Source organism: Xenopus laevis, chromosome 5L (genome assembly GCF_017654675.1).
Source record: "Xenopus laevis strain J_2021 chromosome 5L, Xenopus_laevis_v10.1, whole genome shotgun sequence".
NCBI lineage: Eukaryota > Metazoa > Chordata > Amphibia > Anura > Pipidae > Xenopus > Xenopus laevis.
The window spans coordinates 158,706,265-158,732,892 of record NC_054379.1 but is presented as its reverse complement, the minus strand read 5'-3'; the positions used below and the strand labels follow the sequence as shown (position 1 = coordinate 158,732,892).

Here is a 26,628-nt window from a genome sequence, read left to right as displayed (position 1 = left end):
AACCTGATAGATGCCTGGAGAACTACTATACCGCATCCTAACAATGAGCACACTCAATTCCTAACAATGAGCATCATTCCCAAAATGCCCCCTGCAAGGTAGAACCTAACTAAATCGACCATTAACCATAGAGAAAGTTAAAGCAGCCCTAGCATCCCTTCTGGTCAACAAACTCCAGGTATGGACGGTGTTCCGTCTAACTGGTACAAGGTTCTAGCAGAACAATAAGCCCCCCACCTTCTTAATACATTACAGAGTTGGGGGAGCCCTCATTATAGTAATCCCAAAACTGGAAAAAGACCCTGGGCAGTGTATCTTTTAACGCCCAATCTCCCTCATAATTATGGACACAAAAATCCTTGCAAAAATACTGGCTACAAGACTCCAAAGGTATAATCGATCTCATCCACTCAGACCAATCAGGTTTCATGCCGGGTAGATCCACGAATATCAATGTTAGGAGAATCTACACCAATTTATCTATCCAACATGAAAAAATGTGAAATAGAGCAGTGGCTTCACTAGACTCAGCAAAGGCATTTGACTGTATAGAGTGTGGCCCTACCTCTGGGAAACCCTCCACAGGTTTGATCTGGGCAGTCAATTTATTAGATGGCTTCAGATACTATACCACCAGCCAACGACAAGAATCCGAGTAAATGGCCTGATCTCTGCCCCATTTTGCCTAGCCAGAGGCAACCCGCCAGAGCTGCCCCTCTCCCCGGGCAATGGCAATAGCCATTGCAATCCGAGCATTGGACCAAATAATCTGCCTCAACCAAGGCCCAATTACAGAAAAAATATCCCTATATGCAGATGATATGCTCATCTTTTAAGCAGACACCCAAAACTCTCTAAAGGCGCTGCTCAATGTAGTGGAGCAGTTTGGATTAATATCTGGTCTCAAAATAAATTGGGACAAATCCCTTTTATTCCCACTAGACCATCAAGCTCCCCCCAACCTCCCACCCAATGCCCCGCTAAAATGGGTCGATGAGTTCAAGTTCCTAGGCCTTACTGTACATTTGGACCTCACACAACATATACAAAAAACACACAACATATACAAATAATTACAAAACTCACCAATGACCTTCAAGCTTGGACAAACCTCCCATTAACTTTGTGGGGGAGAATTGATCTTATCTAGGTGATCTATCTTCCTAAACTCCCATACCACCTACACAACACCCCAGTCAATATTCCTCAGTCCCTCTTCAAAAGGTTCAACCGCCTGGTCCTCCCTTTTATCTAGAACCAAAAAAACCCTAGAATTGCCTGGAAAAAGAAGACGGAGGTCTAGCCATGCCCAATTTTCAGCTATACTACTAGCCGCCCAGTTATACTAAATACATTGGTGGTACCATCCTGACCCGTACAACCCCAATATGGCGAGCCATATTGCATATATGCAAGCCACAATAGTGGGATCATTAAAAGGCCTTAAGAACCTACCACACCAAAAGCTCACTGATGTGGGCACTCTCCCACCCCCATTACCACACCACATAGAGTCTGGACCCAAACCTTGAAAATCCTCAAAAAGGACCCCATTAGGCTTACTCCCAACCTTCCATTATGGGGTAACTCCCACCTTTCCCATTTTCGAAACCTGGAGGACTTTCTATATTGGCCAAAACAGGGAATTAATCGAGGGGATCTCCTGCCCATGAAGCACTTCAAGCTAAGTGCTCCACACCAAATGTACCACTATTCAGATATTTCCAAATTTTCCATATTTGTCCTAATTTGGTAACCTTTCTCCTACTCTAACCACTTTGGCAGTGAAAGAAACCCTGTCAGGGGAATCACCAAATAAACTGGTATCCAATATCGCATCTAGATCACCTCTGTTCCCCTCCATTCAACCTAGCACAGGTGAAATGGCAATAAAATATTCCTGTACTCACCCAAGATGATTATGAGACTAGGCCACTAGAAATATGTACACTAGCTTAATAGCAGTACGAGACAGATTAATTCAGTACAAGGTCTTCCACCAGCTCTACATAACCCCCGAAAAACTAAAGAAAATGGGTAAGAGAGAAGATGAAGCCTGCCCCAGGTGTAGGACTCATACGGCCATTTACTTATACATGATCTGGGAAAGCCCAGCATTAGCTGACTTTTGGTCGCAAATGGCTACACTAGCAAACACACTAGACTACCCACAAGTACGCTACCCCATGGTGTGTCTATTGGGAGTAGTGGACCATCTTGTACCAACAACCCATGCAAGATTGCGATTCTGTATCCTAGGTGATCTATCTTCCCAAACTCCCATACCACCTACACAACACCCCAGTCCATATTCCTCAGTCCCTCTTCAAAAGGTTCAACCGCCCGGTCCTCCCTTTTATCTAGAAACAAAAAAAACCCCCTAGAATTGCCTGGATAAAATTGACGGCAGAAAAAGAAGACGGACGTCTAGCCATGCCCAATTTTCAGCTAAACTACTAGTCGCCCAGTTATACTAAATACATTGGTGGTACCATCCTGACCTGTATAACCCCAATATGGCGAGCCATATTGCATATATGCAAGCCACAATAGTGGGATTATTAAAAGGCCTTAAGAACCTACCACACCGAAAGCTCACTAATGTGGTTACTCATTCCACCCACCCACCTTCCCCATTTTCGAAACCTGGAGGACTTTTGGTCGCAAATGGCTACACTAGCAAACACACTAGACTACCCACAAGTATGCTACCCCATGGTGTGTCTATTGGGAGTAGTGGACCATCTTGTACCAACAACCCATGCAAGATTGTGATTCTGTGTCCTATTTTATGTTAACAAATGTGTAATAACGCATTGGATGGGGCCTAACACACCCACAAGAGACTCCTGGATTTAACCTAATTAATCAGACAATACCTAAAGTTAAACTTACCTATGAAGCCAGAGACAGCGCAGCTAAATTAAAAAAAAAAAAATGAAGTCCCTGGTGGCAGTCAGGACCTGGAGCAGAGCCGAGGGACACTGGGGATAGTGTATGATGTGTTGCATGTATAAATTTATATCACCTACAGAAGCTTGTAAAGTTGTGTTCCCTGTTGTTCCCACTGAGTGAACAAAACCACAGACAAATGTAATTTTAAGTACAACTGTTTATTGCTTGTTTTGTCACAAAATTAAAAGTAGTAAAGATTACCTTTAAAAAAAAATAAAGAGTGTATGCAAGATGACCTCCCCGCAATTTTCTGGACAACAGGGTTCGGGATAATGGATCCCACACCTGTAATTATGTGGCAGTGCTGTTGTCCAATAATCTGTGATGTATTTGTTTTATACAGAGGGCCCTGAACCAGTGGAGAATGCATTCACTGAGAACATCAATGATGAGACAGACGTTGCTAATGTGCAAAGCAAAGGAGAAGAAGAAGAAGGTGATAATGAAATTCTTTACTGTGGTTAAACCACTGATCTGTCAAGTTTAATTTTTCACATATTTACTTCTTTAAACGTTTGTGCCCTGGTGTTTATTAAAATTCATTCCATTACCTTCCAATTACTTCATCACATCTGTAAGCAAGTTATATACTTGGTCACAAATTGTCAGTTATGCAAGCCATTGAGAAGTAGTACTTGGGGGCTGTGAGATAGGAAGGTAAAGAGAGTTAGGTAAAGAGAAGAGAAAAGAAAGACATATAGAAAATGATCACAGCCAATAGCAATTCAAACAACAAAGTAAAGTAGTACAGCAGGTCTTTGCATCTAGTCTATTTTTCCCCTGTACAATGGGGATTATGGCTGTAGTGATCTCCTGATCAGTTGTTGGGTGGTCAGCCTCAGTTGCTCGTGCAGGTTTAAGGGAGAAGCCTTATCCTTCGGTTACCAGGGAATGAGGGGAAGTGGGAAACACGTTGCACTGATCTATGGTGTTCTGTTCGAAGAGTTTCTCTTTTTCATTGCCCATATTTTCACATACAACACTGGTTTTCATTCTCATTTTCTTCTGGGGGTGGTTTCTATTTTTACCTAGGAAAAATGTATATGCTTTTGAACTCATTATATAATACCACTTGTAATGCATAAAAAGGTCACAATTAGTCATGTGTTTCCTGGGATTCTATCATAGATTGCACCAGTTGCATTCACATGTAAAGATGCCCACAACTCCTTTTCGAATTTGTAAAAACTCCCAGCATTTAAGCACAGTTTGCCAGATTTTGGGAGTCCGTTGCATGCTGTCAAGGTTTCCCTTAATTACTAATGCCAGGTTAAAGGAGAACTAAAGCTTAACTTAAGAAGTAGCTACAAATGTTGTATATTATGTTTTGTGCTTCTGTACCAGCCCAAGGAAACCACAGCCCTTTAGCAGTAAAGATCTGTGTCTCCAAAGATGCCCCAGTAGCTCCCCATCTTCTTTTCTGCTGATTCACTGCACATGCTCTGTGCTGCTGTCACTTACTGAGCTTAGGGACCCACTCACAATATACAGTACACATAGAATAGAAATGTCACAATATAAGGCTGATTAGTAATTCATACAGATAATTACTACATGGCAGCACAGAAACCAGTGCAGTTAGCATCAGAATTTAATAATCCACCCTGTAGCATCATCTTATATTACATACCAACCTCATTTTCTGCTGGATAATTAGTGACGACCCCTAAGCTTAGCTTCTCAACAGCTGCTCAGAGCCCACTGAGCATGCGAGTGTCACAGACACTTTCCAAGATGGTGACCCCCTGTGACAAGTTTGAAGTCCTGGATCATTGCTACTATTAACAAGCTGAACATTTAGGCTGGTGCAATAAGTTCAGTATATAAAATATGGTATTTTTAGCCATATTCATTTATAGAGTTTAGTTCTCCTTTAATGCAGGTGTTTACAGGACTCCTTTTGTCTGATTGTGCTGCTGCTTTTACAGAAGTAGGAACAAACATGGAACTGGCACTTGTATAAACTTGTATAATGAGGGCAGTTAGGTGCAAGTGCTATATATGTATGGTGTTTAAATGCTCTGCCTAAGCACCAACTTTTTGCAAATGAGCCCTTGTTTCTTTCTTCCCTTCCACTCCTACACTGCCTGGTTCTGAAAAGCCAAAAGGAATCCCATCCATTCTCACTCACAGCTCCAGAGTGAATTCAATGCACTTGGCATTCAGATCTTCTCTCTCTGGTTCCCTTCTCATTGGAATCAGCTTTGTGCAGTATCTGTCCATGATCTTTTGGCCACAGTCCTAGCAAACAAATTTGATCCCCGAAGTTGGCTGAATTACAGAGTTGTGTCATCTTCCTTTAAAGGGGTTTTTCACCTTTGAATTCATTTTTAGTATGATTTAGAGTGTGATATTCTGAGACAATTTGCAATTGGTTTTCATTTTTTATTATTTGTGGTTTTTGAGTTATTTAGCTTTTTATTCAGCAGCTCTCCAGTATACAATTTCAGCAATCCTCCTAGGGTCCAAATTATTCTAGCAACCATGAGCTGGTTTGAATAAAAGACTGGCATCTGAATAGGAATGGGTCTGGATAGAAAGACAGGCAATAAAAAGTTGCAATTACAATACCGAATAAACACGAGTATAATCCGAGTTTTCAGCACCCAAAATGTGCTGAAAAAGTCTACCTTGGCTTATACTCGAGTCAGATGCGAATGGCTGCTCTTCAGGACATCTTTAGCACACCACACTCGCTCCTGCGTGCACTCTGCTAGGAAAGAACTCGCCTCTTACGCTGCCGTGCTCCTCTTCCTGGTCTTCGGGTCCGAACTTCCGGGGTGTGACGTCACTTCCGGAAGTGATGTCACATAACAACTTATCGTTACTGGGACACGGCTTCAGATTCTACAGTTGCTACTTGCGCTTCTTTGAACAGGCATGGAAAGGAGTCCGTACTGTGCAGCACATTGGGATCCTGGGGCTACTGAGGGTGCTGCTAACTCTGTTCAGACCCTGCACGGTGTAATGAAGCCCCCACTTCCCCCAAACAGGGCTGAGGAGGGAGGACCAAGTCATGAGGGGGGAGATTACAACATCAAGTGTGGACAGCACAGAGGTTGTGAATGCAGCCTCTTCGGATCAGTGAATAGGCGCGTATGTTCTGCTGAAGATGGCCTAAAATGCATTTGTCACCCTAGGCTCATACTTGAGTCAATAAGCTTTCCCAGTTTTTGGAGGTAAAATTAGGTACCTTGGCTTATACTCGGGTCAGCTTATACTCGAGTATATACGTGGTATATTTGTATCTTTTGTAGTATTTTTTCTTAGAAGGGGTCCGTGCCCCCATTTGAAAGTTGGAAAGAATAAGATTAATAATAATAAAAAAAACTATAATAATTAAAACACTATAAAAAATAATGAAGACCAATTGTAAAACCGCTTAGAATTGAACTACCGCGCCAGTATGAATTGTTTTTCTGCAGCTGCAGATAATTGGTATATAATTAATTACACTGAGGCTTGAAAGTTTGTGAACGCTTTTGACTTTTCAATATTTAAATATTCCCATAGATATGACCTACAACATGATTTGTTTTTCAATTAAGTCCTGAAGCTAGATAACGAGAACCCAATTAAGCACAAGTCAAAAACATAATGCTTGTTTATTGAGGAAAATGATCTAAAATTATTTAAATACTGAAAATTCAAAAGGATTCCGGAACTTTCAAGCACCGCTATAAATATAAAGCATTTAAAAGCATAAAATATTGGTTAGAAATCTGCACCGATGCAGAATGCTTATACAGATTAACAAATCTCAGATATAAGTTTGTTTTCATGTATTTGGTGTAATCATTGTAGAAAAAAAAAAACTTTCAGTAAGGATCTATTTAGTTGTTAATTCTATTTGACCAGTTTAACGTGTTTTTTCTCTGACTTACACTTGTAGCGTATCTAGTGCCAGAGGAGAGCACAGTTGCTGAATGTGAGATTGAGGATTTTGAGCCAGAGGTTGATCTGCAGAGCAGAGAAAATGAAGGTAACGTTCATGATATCACCAACCAGCATATCTAATTAGTGATTCTTTATAATTCCCATAATCATTTTAGTTTTTACACCTTTCCACCAACCTTTTCTGTGTTCACTTTCATGGGTAAATCCTTAAAGAAATGATTCTGTTTTTAACATTTATACTTTATTATGTTTATTAGCAATGTTTGTTAGTTTCCATAGATATTTTTCTTTATTTGTACAGTCTTCTTTTGAAGCCCACTTTTCCTTGCAGGCTTACCTGAGTATACAGATATTCCATTACTGGAGGGTGATAATTCAGTCAGCCCTGAAGAGGTATCCAGTCATGAAATGAATGAAGCAGAGGGCTTGGAAGATCAAGACCAAGGTAAGCACACTGGCTGATAGTGCTGGTGATTATCTCAGCAGGAATTCTATTGGTGATGTACAAATCATTAAGCTACTGGATCTCTATTTAATTTTTAAATTACTAAAGGTGTTCTTTGCATTACTCTGGCATTGTTATTGATGTCAGCCAATGTTATCCATTTAAAGGCGAAGGAAAGGCTAAAATTAAGTAAGCTTTATCATAAAGGTCTATATAAATACACCAGTAAATCCTCAAAGTAATGCGTTCCTGAGTCCTCGGTCAAAATATTGTGTATACATGGGCTTCTGTATCAGACCTCCTGTTTTCAGTTTAAACCTCCAGGGCTAGGGCTTGAGCATGCTCAGTTTGCTCCTCCCCTGCTGTAATCTGAGTCCAGAGCTATGACTGAGCAGGAAAACTCAGGCCGGATGTGATGTCACACCAAGCTAATATGGCAGGTGCTAGCCTAAGCAAACAGAGAGGTTCTAGAGCTGTTTACTCAGGTATGGTAAAGCATTCTACAGAATAAATATAGTGTTATAGCTTGCACTATTGTGGCTAATCTACTGACAATAAACTGCTTCGGTACCTTTCCTTCGCCTTTAAAAATAAAAAAAATATCCTCCCATTCTCACTCATTTCATGGGGGCTAAATCCACCTTCCAGGACAAAAGAACACTAAAGTAACCAACCTGACTACTACGAGGATATTACACACCCTTTAAAGGGAAAAAGTATTCCCCACATTTAAAATGAGCCCATTTAGTGGTCCTTTAGTAGCAATAAGCTCCTAAACACTCTGCAAACTGCTAAAAATGTATGTTCAAGTATGGGATCCCTTACTGGAATCCCATAATCCAGAAAGCCCCAAATTACGGAAAGGCCGTCTCCCATAGACTGCATTATATTTAAATATTCCAAATTTTAAAATACAATTTCCTTTTCTCTGTAACAATAAAAACAGTATCTTGTACTGGATCCCAACTGAGATATAATTAATCCTTATTGGAAGCAAAACCAGCCTATTGGCTTTATTTAATGTTTACATGATTTTCTAGTAGGTATGAAGATCTAAATTATGGAAAGATCCATTATCTGGAAAATCCCATCCTGTCAGATTATGGGTTTTAGAATTAGAGTATTGTATACGTCTCCATTTATTAGTCTGGGGATCTTTTTGATTGCAAACCTCTTTGCATGTAACGTGGCTTCCCTTATGTGCAGAGCTATTGGGGTATACAGGCACTGAACGCGCAATGGACGATTATGAAGTTCTGCAAAGTGAAGAACAAGCAGGTGATATTTACTTTTCATTTTACCCCACAATCAGTCAAACCCTGTCTACCTTTTTTTTCAGTCAAACCACTAAAACTGTTATGTGGCCATTGCATCTAAATAAATAAATGCTTATATCTATACATATTTGTTGTATGTACCCACTCATGGCTTAAAGGGGTGGTTCACATTTAAGTAACTTTTCGTATGTTATAGAATGGCTAATTCTAAGCAACTTTTCAATTGGGCTTCATTATTTTTTTATAGTTTTTGAATTATTTGGCTTTTTCTGCTAACACTTTCCAGCTTTCAAATGGGGGTCACTGACTCCATCTAAAACAAATGCTCTGTAAGGCTACAAATGCATTGTTATTGCTACTTTGTATTACTTATCTTTCTATTCAGGCCTCTCCTATTCATATTCCAGTCTCTTATTCAAATCAGTGCATGGTTGCTAGGGTACTTTGAACCCTAGCAACCAGTTTGCTGAAACTGCAAACTGGAGAGCTGCTGAATAAAAAGCTAAATAACTCAAAAACCACAAATAATAAAAAAATAAATCCAATTGCAAATTGACTCAGAATATCACTCTCTACAACATACTAAATTAAAGGTGAACAACCCCTTTAAAAGAGCAGGACCTGTATAAAAACAATAGTATTTACTATATATTGTACAGGTATGGGACCTGTTGTCCAGAATGCTTGGGACCTGGGGGTTTTCCGTATAACAGATCTTTCTGTAATTTGGATCTTCATACCTTGTCTGCTCGAAAATCATGTAAACATTAAATAAACCCAATGGGCTGGTTTTGCCTCCAATAAGGATCAATTATATCTTAGTTGGGATCAAGTGCAAGCTACTGTTTTATTATTGCAGAGAAAAAGGAAATCATTTTTAAAAATGTTGATTATTTGCATACAATGGAGTGTATGGGAGATGGCCTTTCTGTAATTTTGGAGCTTTCTGGATAACAGGTTTCCGAATAATAGATTTCATATCTGTATACCAATTTATTATACGTTATACCAGTACTTATATTGTAACAATCTCTTATTGCTTATGTAGCTTGTTGCATTTCTTGTAAGCACAGCATAAATGCACTGAAAAAAACTGTGGCGTTTCCTAACAGGAAAGCTTGTGTTTCATTTCTAAGTTGCAAATGTTCTTCTGCCTTATGACTTCTCTCTTGTTGAATTCAGAGGATTTGGTGCCAGAGGAAGACCCAGGTACTGAAACTGAACACAGGAGTTATCTTTTTGAGGCAGAAGAAGCTGATCTGCCAAGTCAAGAACACAAAGGTAATAACAATTGGGTAGCATAGTTACACCACTATATCTGCAGGTTTAGTTATGTCTCTGTTTTTATTTTCTGTGTTATTTGGGAAATGGATTAACTTCAATATAATTCTCCTGTTTAATAGACCTTTTTAATTAAAGATTTCTATAGGCATTAATTGTAGAAGTGACTCAGAGAACTCGCAAATAGCATTGCATTACTGCAGAAAGTTAAGGACACATGAAGTTGTATGGGGGTAACTGGAAGCCTGCAAATGATATAGCACTTACATTTCATCTTACCTTCCTTGTCCTTTTCCACTTATGACATGGGAATATGTAAGGCTATGCCCATGAACTACCTTGACCACACCCTGTTACAGTTAACCAGGAATATCCTGATCTGTCCCCTTAAAGGGGTTGTTCACCTTTAAATTAACTTTCTCCAGTGTCTGGTTGGGGGACACAGGGGCAGTGGGGTATAGCTGGTACCAGTAGGAGGAGGACACAACAATATGAATAAATAACTAGCTCCTCCTCTGCTGGCTATACCCCCTCAGCAGGTGGAGCCCAGTCAGTTTTTTGTTGTGTCCTCAGGAGGAGGACGTTTCCTATTCAATCAGTCAGTGACACCTGGAGAGATTCGGCACCCCTACACTGAGTAGAGGGGGTATGGACCGATATACCCTCGGATTGTCTCCGGGGTAACAGAGTGTACTGAACACCTACCATCCAGTCTTACCTAAACTCCCCATCACAGGGGGAGAGCGGACTGTCCGGAAGACTAAGGGAGACCTGAGGGCTGCAAAATGTAAATATGCCTCTCTCCCTCAACGACGGACTACCTCCCCCTTCCTCCCCATAGTCGCGACCGGGGCTATGACCTCACAGTAGGCGGAAGCGCAGGGAAGGGTTGTGCGGGATCAGCAGAGAGAGACGTTTTTCCCCCCTTCATTCATTTAGCGCAAGACAAGGATCTGTCCGCACTCTCTCCAAATGCTCTGTGCCTACTGACAAGGGGAGCCGGAGTACTAGCTGCGCCTTCCGTTTTTTTTTTCAAAATTGGCGCCAATTAAAAATTGTGCGAGAGAGGAGCGCCAATGGAAACCCGCCACCTAAACCAGCAGTGCGCCTCAGTCAGACTACCTCCGGCTGAGGGAAAGGTTGGCGCATTTGTCTCGGGGACTTAGCTGATTACTAGCAGCAGGAGTGATACTACTGCTCTCTCCTCTCTCTCGCTAGCTGCAATTTCACCGCTGCTGGTGGGGCGCAGACAGTTTATTGGCAAATTTTCGGGCGGAAGCTTTTCCTCTTCGCTACATAGACTGCCAGGTAAGATTAGTTTTTCCTTACCATGTCTGAAGGGTCTAGCGATGCCCTCTTCTCCAGAGGGGCAGCACCAGCTACAATAACTTATTTAGCATGTGCAAGATGCCGCAAACGGTTAATCACTGGGCACAATGATCTCTTATGCACCAGTTGCAAACTCACGGCTCTGGTTCCGAAATTACCAGGGCCTGCCCACCCCCAAGTAGCACAAGACTCTTCTCTCCTGCACAAGACTCTACTCTCCTGTCCCCCACTTCCGCAGACACGCAAACTGACCCACAATGGGCCTCACAGTTAGCAACAGTTCCCAAACTTGCTCACTCCCTTGAGAAGTTACTACACCACCTAGACAACCCTAGGTCAAAGGGGCAAAAGCGGAGGGCACCGCCCTCATCCTCAGAGGAGGATAGTGAGGCTGACAATCCTGATCAGTCACCACTCCCCCCAGACTCAAGTCTCTCAGAGGGAGAATTATCGCTGAGTGATCAAGAAGAGGGTGATACTCCCTCACACTCTTCGGAGGCCATAGACTCCTTAATACTCTGTCTTAACCACACCTCCTCCAGGAACCAGAGACCTCTTCCGACTCAGCCAACCCTCTATTCAGGATACATAGCAAAACTTCTCTGAATTTTCCATCTCACTCAGTTAGATCAGATCATTCAACAGGAGTGGGACAAGCCAGCTAACTGTAGGTTCCACAAACTCTACCCGTTTACGTCTGAAGCGTCAGAAAGGTGGTCCGCTCCTCCTTCAGTGGACGCACCAGTGTCCAGGCTTTCTTAAAACACTACCTGTCCCAGATGCCTCATCCTTCAAGGATGCCATGGACAAGAAGCTAGAGGGCTTACTGCGCACAACCTTTTCAGCTGCAGGTACCTCCCTTCGTCCAGCACTAGTCATGGCCTGGGATAGCAGGGCCATGCAGTCCTGGTCAGATTCTATGCTTGAGGCCATTCAGGCAGGGGCTCCACGTCAAGAGTTGACAGGGAGGGCTTCACAAATCAAGGAAGCCACTGACTACATTGGCGAAGCATCCCTGGACTCTGTTCAGCTAATTAGTCGAACATCAGTTGCCGAACGCAGGTCGCTATGGCTAAAACTGCAGACCTGTCTTCCAAGAAGTCTCTAACTTCCATACCTTTCAAGGGAAAATTGCTTTTTGGTCCTGATCTGGACAAAATCATCAGCCAAGCCACAGTTGGTAAAACCACTCTACTTACACAACCAAAGGCACGATCCTCCTTTCGCAGGGGGAAGTTTTTTCAAAGCTCACAACACGAGCACAAGATCATCCCCCCTCTCCTTCAGACCTTGGGGAGAGGACGCTGGGGGGCAAAGGCCAGATCCTTCTGGCAGGGCAAGAAGACCTTTACCAAGAACTCTGACAAGTCCACTTCAGCATGACTATTCATTGCCGCGGCCCGAACAAGGGTCCATAGGGGTGAGGCTACGCCATTTCAGCAAATCATGGCATTCACTCACCCGAGACACCTGGGTTCACGAAATCGTAACCCTAGGTTACCACATAAGTTCACTGCTCCTCCTCCGCTTCGCTTCTTTATGTCCCGACTCCCTCAGGAGCGAGGCAATCAAAGACGTCATTCAAGGATTACTTCAGAAAGAAGTATTCAATACAGTACATAGTACATAGTAACATAGTAACATAGTAAGTAAGGTTGAAAAAAGACACATGTCCATCGAGTTCAACTTTTTTTTTTTTTTATTAACTACCTATCTGCCAGTTGATCCAGAGGAAGGCAAAAAAAACCCATCTGAAGCCTCTCCAATTTGCCTTAGAGGGGGAAAAATTCCTTCCTGACTCCAAAATGGCAATCGGACTAGTCCCTGAATCAACTTGGACTATGAGCTATTTCCCATAACCCTGTATTCCCTTACTTGCTAAAAAGCCATCCAACCCCTTCTTAAAGATATCTTATGTATCAGCCTGTACCACTGATTCAGGGAGAGAATTCCACATCTTCACAGCTCTCACTGTAAAAAACCCCTTCCGAATATTTAGGCGGAACCTCTTTTCTTCTAATCGGAATGGGTGACCTCATGTCAGCTGGAAAGACCTACTGGTAAATAAAGCATTAGAGAGATTATTATATGATCCCCTTATATATTTATACATAGTTATCATATCACCCCTTAAGCGCCTCTTCTCCAGCGTGAACATCTCCAATTTGGCCAGTCTTTCCTCATAGCTAAGATTTTCAATACCTTTTACCAGCTTAGTTGCCCTTCTCTGTACCCTCTCTAATACTATAATCTTTTTATAGTACCCAAGAAACGCAATTCATTTCGACCAGTCTTAGACCTCAAGGAGCTGAACAAGTTCATCCACTCACGCGATGGAGTCGCTCTGCTCATAAAGGATGTGTATCTGCATATTCCCATTTTCCCTCCTCATCAGAAATACTTAACGCTTTGCCTTTCAAAACCATCATTTTCAATTCACTGCACTCCCTTTGGTCTAACATGAGCACCTCGGGTATTCACAAAGATCATGGCAGTAGCTACAGAACTTAAATGCAGCAAGGGCATCTCAATTACTCCGTATTTGGACGATCTGCTAATCAAGGCACTTTCAGGTCCAGAAGCACAGCAGGCGCTCTGCCTCACCATGACAATTCTTCAGGACCTGGGATGGTGTCTCAATCTGGACAAGTCCTCTCGCAACCCCAGTCAAACAATGTTATTCCTGGGGATGCATTTCAACACCTTGACACAGAGGGTGTCTCTCCCTCACGAGAAGATACTCCACCTACAATACCTAGTCAGGTCCTTGAGGGCGAAGCGGTCACACATAGCAAGATTCTGCATGAAGGTACCGGGAGTCATGGTCTCAACAATAGAGGCTGTCTCTCTAGCGCAGTTCCACCTCAGGGATCTGCAATGGAACATTCTTTCAACGTGGAAAAAGAAATCACTGTTTCAGATGATCCACATTTCCAGCAAAACCCGGTCGCCACTCCTGTGGAGGCTATGGTAAACAACCTCGGTACCGGCAGACCGCTCCGAAACCCACAATGGAGCATCCTTACAATGGATGCAAGCCTCTTCGGTTGGGGAGCGTTTCTGGATGGCAGAGCAGTGCAGGGTCTATGGACACCAGTAGAGAGCGCATTATCGATCAACATTCTCGGGATTCGAGCAATCTGACTGGGCCTGAAGCATTGGCAGAGGGATCTGACAGGCCAAGCCGTCAAGGTTCAGTCAGACAACTCCACGGCAGTTGCTTACATAAACTATAAAGGGGGAACAAGGAGCAGAAGGGCACTAAACGAGGTCAAGCTCATTTTCCACTGGGCGAAAGCCAACCAAACCCTGCTGTCAGCCATATACATCCCTGGAATCCAAAACCGGGAAGCAGACTTCCTAAGCAGACAATCATTAGACCCGGGAGAGTGGTCACTAAACCAGGAAATATTCCAGGAGATAATAGCAAGATTGGGAGTACTAGATGTGGACCTGATGGCCACCCGGCAGAACCGGTTCTTTGCCAGGTACCGGGATCCTCTAGCCTTAGACGTGGACGCTCTATGTCAAAGTGGGATTTTCAACTTGCTTACTCATTTCCACCAATCCCTCTTATTCCAAGGACAATAAGAAAGCTTCAGGGATAACACTCATCCTCATAGCTCCCAGATGGCCATGGCGAACATGGTTCTCAGACCTCCTAAATCTCTCGATAGAGGAACCTTGGAGCCTCTCTCTACAGCTGGATCTTCTCTCTCAAGGGCCCATTCTTCATCCAAAACCGCAAAGTCTTGACGGCGTGGCTCTTGAAACCCACATTCTAAAGAGTAAGGGGTTCTCTGACAAAGTGGTGAAGACTATGCAGGCAGCACGCAAACCTGTGTCGGCAAAGACCTATCAGAGAGTATGGGGCACATACCAGGACTGGTGTACTCAACACGACAAGGTTTTCTAACGTTTTTCCATCTCCAACCTTCTCGAATTCCTACAGGAAGGACTATCTGTGGGCCTATCGATGGGATCACTAAAGTTCCAAGTCTCGGTTCTGTCTATTCTTTTCCAGAAGAGCTTAGCCCTTCTCCCGGTTGTCAAGACCATAATGCAAGGGGTGGCTCACATAGCGCCTCCAATTCGAACACCTGTTCCATCATGGGACCTTACATTGGTATTGCGAGCCCTTCAGGATCCTCCTTTTGAGTCGTTGGCATTGAATCCATTACAGGGGCTTACCTGGAAAACGGTATTCCTACTAGCAATTGCTTCGGCACGAAGAGTTTCAGAGCTCAGCGCTCTTTCGTGCAAACCCGCTTTCCTGGTGTTCCATCAGGACAGAGCGGTACTTCGTACTATACCTTCCTTTCTCCCAAAGGTACTTTCATCGTTTCATCTCAATCAAGAGATCACCATACCAACCTTCTGTCCCTCACCATCCAACCCTAAGGAAGTGGCACTGCACTCTCTGGATCCAGTATGAGCTCTCAAGTTCTATTTGCATAGGGTTATTTGCATAGGGTTAAAGACATCCGCAAGACAGTTGCTCTGTTTGTTGTTCCAGGGGGACCCCTACACGGAACTCCGGCCTCTAAGGCTGCCATTTCACCTATATTAGACAGGCCATTCAACAAGCATACACGGCAAGTGGGCAAACACCCCCACCACGGGTCAAGGCACACTCAACCAGGGGGATGAGCACATCCTGGGCTTCCGGAATCTAGCCTCGGTTGAGCAGCCGTGCAAAGCACCTATGTGGGCATCATTCCACTCCTTTGCAAAATTCTACCATTTCGATACCTTTGCTAATTCTGACACGCTTCGGCTGGAAGGTTCTTCAAGCCGCAGTGGCATCTTCCACATAGGCCTATCCTTCCCACCCTATTCAAGGGGACAGCTTTGGTACTTCCCCACTGTCCCTGTGTCCCCCAAGCAGACACTGGAGAAAAGGAGATTTTGTGTACTCACCGTTAAATCTCTCTTCAGTCGCTTGAGGATACACAGGGCTTCCCTCCCTGCATAGTGACATTCTGCCAATCAGACATGGTCTGGTAATTAATCACTGTGTTGCCTTATTAGGCATTCTGCCAATCAGACATGGTCTGGAATAGAAAGATGTGTAATAAAAAGTAGCAATAACAATAAATGTGTAGCCTTACAAAGCATTTGTTTTTTTAGATGGGGTCAGTGATCCCCATTTGAAAGCTGGAAAAAGGTGGTGGAAAATAATTCAAAAACTATGTTAAAAAAAAAAAAAAAAAGGAAAAATGAAGACCAATTGAAAAGTTGCTTAGAATTAGCCATTCTATAACACTAAAAGTTAGCTTAAAGACGACCACCCCTTTAAGGAGTCTTCACATGGTGTTGTTCTGACTAGACAGACTTTTGTGGCTCCCTAAAGGTATTTGGAAAAAAATTCTACTTTGTCTTTATAACCCATTTGTAAAAGGATTTTTTTAATCTTTACTTAAAGTTGCAATATTGTATAGTTGATCAAATTTTGAGAAGCAACCAATGCTGGTGTGACGTAATGTGTAATGATGTGAGTTTGATTACTGACTGCCTTGTGCAACATGCTTTCTCTTATGTGTATATTCAGACTTTCCAGAGCAAGAGGAGGACCGAGTTGCAGAACACAAGAATGATATTTCTGAGCCAGACTTGCAAAGTAAAGAGCAAAAAGGTGATAACACATTCCATGTACCGCAACCAAACTACTGATCATTTTATCCATTTATCTTCTTTTTAGATGGGGATTTCATTTTACTGACCGTTATCATAGTAAAGGTGTATTATTATACTTTAGGCCCCAGTTTTGTGATTCTTGGACTCTTTCACTAAAATCGGGTTATTTAATAAGGTAATTTTAATAGTTTAACAAACCGTTCAGACTACTCTCTCTGGTATCACAGACAGACTGCAGAGGGTTCAGTGTCCCTGCATTCATGCAGAGCTCCTCAAACTGTATTTATCCAAGATAAAAAAATGTAGGGCTCACTTCCTCATGAAGTAAATTAAAACCACTGTTTATATGTACAAAAGTTTAACTAGCTGCTGTGGAATGGCCACCTAACGTGTTTCGGTAACACCTCTTAATCATAGGCCTATTTAAGAAGGTTTTAGAAGCAGTTAATTTTATTTTTATTTCCATTAGATAAAATAAAAGGGATATGAAGACTTAAACCTAAAGGATAAGTAAACCTTTAAAATAAGTGAATGTAAAACATAAAACAGAGGCTCAAGTACAAGCCACTGTTTTATTATTACACAGAAAAAGGAAATCATTTTTAAAGGTTTGGATTATTGGGATAAAATGGAGTCGATTGGAGATGGCCTTTCTGTAATTTTGGAGCTTTCTCGATAACAGGTTTCCGGATAACAGATTCCATACCTGTATACCAATTTATTATACGTTATAGCAGTACTTATAGTGTAACAATCTCGTATTGCTTATGTAGCTTGTTTTTATACATTTCTTGTAAGCACAGCCTAAATGCACTGAAGAAAACGGTGGCGTTTCATATCAGGAAAGCTTGTGTTTCGTTTCTAAGTTGCAAACGTTCTTCTGCCTTATGACTTCTCTCTTGTTGTATTCAGAGGATTTGGTTCCAGAGGAAGACCCAGGTACTGAAACTGAACACAGGAGTTATCTTTTTGAGGCAGAAGAAACTGATCTGCCAAGTCAAGAACACAAAGGTAATAACAATTGGGTAAAATAGCCACGCCACTATATCTGCAGGTTTAGTTATGTCTCTGTTTTTATTTTCTCTGTTATTTGGGAAATGGATTAACTTCAATATAATTCTCCTGTTTAATGGACCTTTTTAATTAAAGATTTCTATAGGCATTAATTGTAGAAGTGACTCACAAATAGCATGGCATTTCTGCAGAAAGATAGGGGCACATGAAGTTGTATGGGGTAACTGTAAGCCTGCAAATGATATAGCACTTACATTTCATCTTACTTTCCTTGTCCTTTTTCACTTATAACATGGGAATATGTAGGGCTATGCCCATGAACTACATTGACCACACCCTGTTACAGTTAACCAGGAATATCCTGATCTGTCCCCTTAAAGGGGTTGTTCACCTTTAAATTAACTTTTTGTATGATATAGAGAGTGATGTTCTGAGGCAATTTGCAATTGGTTTTCATTTTCTATTATTTATGGTTTTTGAGTTATTTGGCTTTTTATTCAGCAGTTCTCCAGTTTGCAGTTTCAGCAATCTGGTTGCTAGGGTCTAAATTACCCTAGCAATCACACACTGATTTGAATGAGAGGCTGGAATATGAATAGGACAAGACTGAATAGAAAGATATTGTCATTTACATTATTTATTTTTTATTCCAAGATATTAAGGGATACATGTTCTGTTAATATGAATGAATTTTATTACAACAGCGCCACCTGTAGTCAAGGAAGTTGTCAGGAGAAAGAAAGAGGCTGCTCTGATGTTCTTCTGCTTAGGAATAAAATCAGAGCAGCCTCTGCCACTTTCTTTCTCCTGACAATTTCCTTGACTACTTGGTGGTCAGACTGGTGGAAAACTGACCAGCAGGTGGATCTGTTGTAACAACATTCATTCTTATTAACAGAACATATATCCCTTTAATATCTTGGATTTAAAAATAATGAATGTACATTGCAAAAGTGCTTACTATAGCCCCCTCATCAGTTTTACATTCACTTATTTTAAAGCTTTACTTATCCTATAACAATGTTCTGTTAATCTATATCTCGCTTGCTAATATATTCTATGTATGTATGTAAGATACTATGGGGAATACCATTAAGTCCCAGTAGTGCTGTAGGACCCACCTTTGTATAGCACATAGCAGATACGCTATACAGTTGTTTTAGATAGGATGGATGTCCTCAGGAAAATATAGTCTGAGCCTCTGGTTTCTCTTGCAGACACAGTCACATATACAGACATTCCATTATTAGAGGGAGGTGTTGATGATTTTGGAAGCAAAGAAACTGTATCCATAGATTATAATTATGAATATGTAACTGAGGATGTTGAGGACTTGGATACTGAAAATCAAGGTGAGCGACTGTTGGCCTTTTTTTGTATGGCTGCAAATAGCAATTCATTTATTTCAGTTATGTATAACTTTATTTTCAGATCATTGGGGTGGATATCTATGCAACGGGCTCATAGTATCTTAAATCTCATTTATTTTATCAGTTATGCTTCTTTTGTAAGATACATGATCTGTGTCTTGCTTTCCCACTAGTGTCACCCTCATTGTAACACCCAACTAGCCATGAGTTTGTAGGATACATAGTCCCTTGTGCATTCCTATTGCAGCTGTGTCCAGTCTAGTGTCCACCAGCTCTTCTCTTTAGATGTTGCTTTATAATACCTGATATTCATATATCTCATATATACATATAAATCTAATATATACATATAAATCTAAGTGAACTTGCTTTTAAAGGGGAACTATCATGAAAATGAAAAGTTATTAGCTTCAGCATACTGAAATAAGAAACTTTCTGAATACAATCAATTAAAAATTCTTCACCATTTCTGAAATAATCAAGTTTATCTTCACTATCCCTCTCTCTGCATCTGTTTCTCTTCATTCTGTCTTTATTAAGGAGTTGGGTGTCAGATGAATGATCCAATATATCTCATAGGGGGCTCCTTTTGCCTAGAAGATGTATTAGAGTTCACTCTATTGAAAACCTGTCTCTACATGCAGAATTTGTGCAAAAGGCATTCATTATGTTAGATTTTGTTTGTACTGGAATCAGTTATTTCAGTGAGCTCTAATACATCTGCTAGTAAAGGGAGCCCCTATAATAAGATATATTGGATGCAACTGCTGCATGTAGACAGAATGAGAAACAGATGCTGAGAAAGGGAATAGTGAATAAAAACTTGATTATTTCAGAAACAATGCAGCATTTTTAATTGATTGTATTTAGAAAGTTTCTTATTTCATGTTGTGGGCTGTATGTAACTGGATGACTATTATTGACCACTTAAAATTGGTCAAGGACCTGTTAGAATGAGCCTATGATAATGGCATCCAACGTATTGTTTCCTACACTTCTCAAGTCCCCATCTTAGACTGGATATTATTTGATACTTATAAGGTCACAATAATGTGCTTATTCTGTCTTTATGTAGAGAGTCAAATATGCATCAGTGGCTCTGACAATCGATCTAAGGAGTCTGGGCCTGTTGACCTGCAAGACTTTGAAGATGAAGGTAAGTTTTAATATTCATGCTTCTCTGGCACCAACTTTCTTTTAAACTCATGACTTAGTTGTTCAATATCCCTATCACATTCCCTTTAGTGCTGTTCCAATATACAGAGCCTACAGCTGACAGCGCTAGTGATGTGCGTCAGGGAGATGAGTGTGAATTTGCAGCACATTCTGATGAGAACATAGAAAGTCCAGGTCAGTGTGTACTCTGCTGCTACTGTTGTTCTTACCGACAATTTGCAAATCAAAAGAGCCTTGGGAGTTTTATGGGTTTCTTAGAAATCTTTCCATAACTAACCATAATCCATGTATTCCTTTCCTTTGTACAGAGCATCCAGTACACACAGACAGCACTGCTGATGTATGTGAGACTGATGTTTGTGAGCCAGAAGTTGCAGACCATTGCCATCTACAAGATAAGGGCAAGTATATTAGCATGCATCCTTCCACATTTTCTTAAGCCTTCTCTTAATTGGTGATTAACCATGCTGGTAACCAATTTTATATCTTTCTCTAGATACATAACTTTATTTTTCATCTAAAATATAAAAAAAATGTGAATTCTGTTGTTTAATGTTCGTAATCCTTTTACTTTTTCTGTAGTCGGCCCTCCTGTCAGTGCAGACATATGGGTTATGTCCAGGTTCTCCTCTGGAGGCCCCTCCTCTTGGCCCCTCCCTCAGGATATATAGGCTGGCTCCACCTCTATTCCCCAGTTCTTTTGTCCTGCCTTGGAGTTGAAGGACAAAAATACTTCTATTATTTTTTTCTCCTTCATAGTTATTATACTATGGAGACATGCAGACCTGTCTCCCACCGATCCAGGCTGCTCCCTCTTTGCTGGCATGTTGCAGCAAGTGGACAGCGTTACACAGATGTTATGGAGGCATGCTGAGCTGTCTCCCATCGGATCAGCTTCTCCCTCCTTGCTGGCTTTTTGCAGCAAGCGGAGTGGCTTAGAGTAGTCTCCTACCCTAAAACGGCTAGGTATGTAGTGCTACCAAAATGCCCAATATGTGGACGATACTCATTCATGCTGGAACAGAGCAGCCTACATTCTGCAATGTAATTTATAGGGAGAGCTACAGTCCCAACTCACCCCGCAGCACTTTATGTAAGGGGTTTGTAGGTATACATTCAACTGTATACAAAAGCGCTGGGTTACTCACAACAAGAGCCTTCAACATATTCTGGTAAGCAATGGCAGAGAAGGTACTGTTGAAGCAGTCGCTAAATTGCGGGCTGCGTGAGCAGAATCCGCCATTTTGTTTAAGGGCAATACAAGCGCGGAACACGCTCCCTTGTTTTATGGTGCGAATAGCGAGATGCTAAGGCGTGCAACGTCATGATGTCATGGCACATTGCCAATTCTGCTCCGTATCGCATCAGCTCATTGCTTATATGGAACACCACGGGGCTGCACGCTGCCTGTAGTGAGCGATACGGACAGCCCTTCTATTAATACAAAACACTCCTCAACACAAGTCCACATCTGTGACATTAAGAGCGCAGCACCATTTCCAGAGAATAAACTGGTAATCATTCCAATTTTTCTCTTAAGATGGAAAGATGACTCAGGGAGTTAAGGGAGGATGTCCAAGCTGCTAAATCAGTCAAAAAAATCTGCAAAAAGACCTGTTAGAGGAATAAAATGCAAAAAATGTAAACATACTCTTAGAAAGTCAGAATCTACATATTGCTCTGACTGCAGGCCTACTGAGCCACCAATCCTATCTGCCCAAGATATTAATGTTGCAACTAACTCACCCATAATGGAGTTACAAGGAAATGAGGAGTCCCTGTCTCAAGAACCACTAATTATGCAGGCAACACCTAATGCAGTTCCACAACTCCCTCCTCAGGTAGGAGACTTCCTAGAGTGGATAAAAACTGCACTCCAACCTTCTACCCCTCAACAACAAACCACTAAACGTAAAGCACACTAATCTGTACTCATTACCCGGAATCCACTGCAATCTCACAAAAGATTTCTTTAAAACGTCATTTCTTTATTTCATCAGATCAAAGTTCATAAAGTGCTACATGTTCAATGTCTACAAAAACTGCCAACGCGTTTCGTACAACAATGGTCACTTCCTCAGCCCTGAGGGTCGCTGGACTCCACAGGAATCTCGTTTGCAGATCAATGTACTAGAACTTCGAGCGAAAGTGCTGGCCCTTCAGGGCTGGAACAACCTGCTCAGAGCTTTCCCAGTCAGAATTCAGTCAGACAATACTACTGCAGTGGTTTACGTCAACAAACAGGGAGGAACCCACAGCAAGTTGGCCATGTTCGAGGCCACAAAGATTTTCACATGGGCGGAAACCCATGTACCAACCATCTCGGCAGTATACATACCCTAGGCACTAAATTGGGAAGCAGACTTCCTCAGCAGACAAACCATCGACCAAGGAGAATGGAATCTACATCACGAGATATTCTCCCAGCAGGTGGGGGATGCCAGATATAGACATATTGGCATCCAGACACAATTTCAAAGTTCCCTGCTACTGCTCCAGAACCAGAGACCCAGGAGCATCGTTCACAGATGCACTAGTCATTCCTTGGAACTTTCAAAAGGTGTACGCCTTTCCACCCCTACCGAATCTAGGCAAGATCAGGAAGCAGTGACCACGATACTAATTGCCCCAGATTGGGCCAACAGACTTTGGTATACGGATCTGATCAGCCTGTCCATCTCCAGACCGTGGATCCAGATGCGGTCATATCTCATGCAGAGACCAGCGTGACACTCCAACCTGCCAATGTTACGTTTGACGGCCTGGCACCTGAGATCAAATTGTGGTCCCAGAGGGGATTCTCCCTGAAGGCAATAGATATTCTCCTACAGTCGCGTAAGGTGACCACCGCCAAGGCCTACTACAAGGTCTGGAGAACCTTTATAAACTGTTGTTCGGATTTACAACAGAACTGGGAAGATAGTACACCTCAGGTTATTACAGACTTCCTTGCTTCGGGCTTTGGAAAAGGTTTGGCGCTGAGCATTTTAAAAGCACAAATATCAGCCTTGTCTGTACTATTCCAGTTTAAATGGGCAGAACAACCTGATATTCAGCAATTTTTACAAGGAGTCTTGAGAGCCATACCCCCTTTTAGGAGCCCTACACCTTCATGGGACCTAACAACTGTCCTATCAGCTCTACAAAAAGAGCCCTTTGAACCTGTGACCTAAAATGGTTGACCCTTATCACCCTTCCTTATTGCAATCACGTCAGCCAAAAGAGTGTCGGAGATAGCTGCATTATCCCATACAGAACCATGGCTAGTCATTCACAAAGTGGTCCCTAGGATAGTTCCTAGTATTCTTCCAAAAGAAATGTCAGCTTTCCATATCAATCAGGACATTGTTCTTCCATCATTTTGCCCAGATCCTGCTAATGATAAAGAGAAACAGCTAAATAAGCTGGATGTTGTACGAGCTATTAAGATCTACAAGAAAAGAACGTCTACGTTTAGACGATCCGATGCACTCTTCGTTTCCTACTCACCGACACACAAAGGCTTAGCCGTGTCCAAACGAACTATTTCCAGATGGCTAGAAGAGACAATCAACCAAGCCTACATTCTTAGCCAAAACCATTGGAACGTCCTAAATGTCTGCACTGACAGGAGGGCCGACTAGAGAAAAAGGGATTTATACTTACAATAAATTCTTTTCTAGTAGGCCGAACTGTCAGTGCAGTAAATCCCACTCAGGCTGATTTTAGTATGGGTGTAAGGACTCTCTATCTCTACAATTACTACTATTGTCTCTTGACCTTCCTTCATATCTTGCTGTCTCCTCATCACCTCACGGAGCTTTACAACAGAACTGGGGAATAGAGGTGGAGCCAGCCTATATATCCTGAGGGAGGGGCCAAGAGACCAATTCTTCTGTCCTGCCTCCAGAGGTGAACCTGGACATAACCCATACATCTGCACTGACAGTTCGGGCCTACTAGAAAAGAATTTATCGTAAGTATAAATCCTTTTTTTCCCCCACGCTCTGCACTGCTTAAAGGGTAACTATTGCAAAAATGAAAATTTTATATAAGCTTACCGAAATAAGAAACTTTCTAAAAACAATCAATTAAATATTCTGCATTGTTTCTGAAATAATAAAGTTTAACTTCACTATCCCTCTCTCAGCATCTGTTTCTCTTCATTCTCTGTTCATGCAGCATTTGGGTGTCAGATATTCATTGACAGTTAGATCCAATATATCTTAAAGGGGGGGGGCTTCCTTTCCTAGCAGATGTATTAGAGCTCACTCAAATAACTGATTCCAGTACAATCAAAACCTAGCAAAACAACTGCCTTTTGCACAAATCCTGCATGTAGAGAGACCTGATGTCTTGTGAGTTTAATAGAGTGAGCTGTAATACATCTCCTAGGCAGTAGATATGTTATATATAAACTGTCAATGAAAATCTGACACCCAATTCCTGAATGAAGAAAAACAGTTGCTGAGAGAGGGATAGTGAAGATACATTTGATTATTTCAGGAACGGTACATAATTTTTAATTGATTATATTTAGAAAACTTTTTATTTCAGCATGATGAAACTTGCATTAAATTTTCATTATCAAAGATCCCCAAACCTATGTACACAGTGTATATTAAAAGCCACATCTTTCCCTTTAGTGGTATCAGAACGCACAGAGTGTCCAGTACCAGATGACCGCACTAAAGACGATCACCAGAATAATGAATGCCAGTGTGCAGTTGATCCTGTGGAAAACATAGAATGTCAAACTCCAGGTGAGCCTGTGTAGTACCGCTGTAACTTCCTGGTGTCAGCATTCCTAGTAAAGTTCCACTACAACTAGCGAGCCCTAAAACAGTGTTTTCTCGCTGACAAATAAATAGATATTTTCATGTTTAAGATATTCATTGTCCTTCTGGGAGAGCAGTTACAGCACACCTTTCAACACAACTGGCTCTTCCCCCGTTGCTCACTCCCCAATGCTGTCTGCTGGGAATTCTGGAGGGAGCAATTCATGGCAAATCCATGCACCTTCTCACTAGAGGATTACTATACTATGCAAAAAAATGTATCATACTAAGGTGGATGGGGCCTAGAGCTCCCACGTTGAAAATGTGGTGAAAGCAGGTTAACAATGTGCTCCCCTTGATCAAACTTACCTACCTAACACGGGGCTGTCCTGTCAAGTTTGATAAAATCTGGCAGCCATGGACTGATGCTGGAAGAATAACTATTATGGGTGAATAAAAGGTATAATCAAATGTGCATAAGCGGAATCTACATGAGGTACCTTGTTACTGCTGGATGAGAATGTAAATTGTCAGTGTCTCCCAGGCAGGATCATAACCCCCCCCTTTCCCCCCTTGTCTTGTGAATGAAAATCAATAAAAATTGATGGTGTAAAAAAAAGATATTCATTGTCCAGACTTTACTTGGAAGGGCCCACCAGGATTTTCCTGGCAGGCAAGTTAGACCAGGCCAGCTTTTTTTTCATATAAGGAAACTCAAAGGTAATGAAAGGTTCCATTTGCTTCTTAATAATTTTATATGAACCACAAAAACACTGTTGTCTGCAGTCATGTTCAACTTTAATTCCTTAACAGCAAGTTTACAGAAGTCATTTTAAACGACAACTAACATGACCATACATAAACAATGTAATAAATGGAATTTAGGAAGATATAATATCAAATGAAGTCAATAGCATCATTTTGAGGCACATTTATAGGTCGAATTTCAAATTCATGGGAGTTTTTAAAAACTCCCCTACACTCCCATAAATTCGACCAATTGAAATCTATTTAAAAAATGTAATTCTTTTAAAATCAGATGAATGTAATTGATGCAAAAACTGAAATCAAATTCGAATCGAATTAGATTTGAATTTTAAAGACTCTGCATCCGCCACCTCTGTCAAATGCCAACTTCCGGGTTCTTCTTTTATAGACGCTGCGCCTGCTCACCCCGCCCCTTTTGTGACATTATGGGCGGGTCAGCTCGGGTCTATAAAAGGAACCTTGAATTGGGGCGCAGATGGAGGGAGGGCGGGTTGGAGAAATCCCAACCTGCACATCATTACTGCAAACAACTCAAAATTGATCCCTGACGAATTTTAAAAACTCAATTGGAGTTTTTTCTCCCAAAAACCTTGAATGTCAGGCTGCAAAGTAGTCATGTGTGGGCCGGCACGATACCCAACGGTCAGGCAGGTTCGGGCCGACCTTGCACTCTTCTTCGCGGGTGAGTGCGGGTTGAGCTCTTCTCCTGCTCTCCCCATTCG

The 26,628-nt window shown here is 41.8% G+C and overlaps 1 protein-coding gene across 2 annotated transcripts in view; it reads left to right on the top strand.

Moving 5' to 3' along the window:
- The window catches only part of tdrd6.L (tudor domain containing 6 L homeolog), a 60,809-nt gene that overhangs the window by 22,940 nt on the left and 11,241 nt on the right, over positions 1 to 26,628 (top strand). For both annotated transcript variants that reach the window (XM_018261730.2, NM_001088680.1), the window contains 12 exon segments: positions 3,299 to 3,391; positions 6,848 to 6,937; positions 7,184 to 7,297; positions 8,504 to 8,575; positions 9,757 to 9,855; positions 16,736 to 16,819; positions 17,734 to 17,832; positions 19,053 to 19,187; positions 20,281 to 20,361; positions 20,451 to 20,555; positions 20,690 to 20,782; positions 25,007 to 25,123. In XM_018261730.2, the coding sequence (XP_018117219.1) occupies positions 3,299 to 3,391; positions 6,848 to 6,937; positions 7,184 to 7,297; positions 8,504 to 8,575; positions 9,757 to 9,855; positions 16,736 to 16,819; positions 17,734 to 17,832; positions 19,053 to 19,187; positions 20,281 to 20,361; positions 20,451 to 20,555; positions 20,690 to 20,782; positions 25,007 to 25,123 (1,182 nt within the window).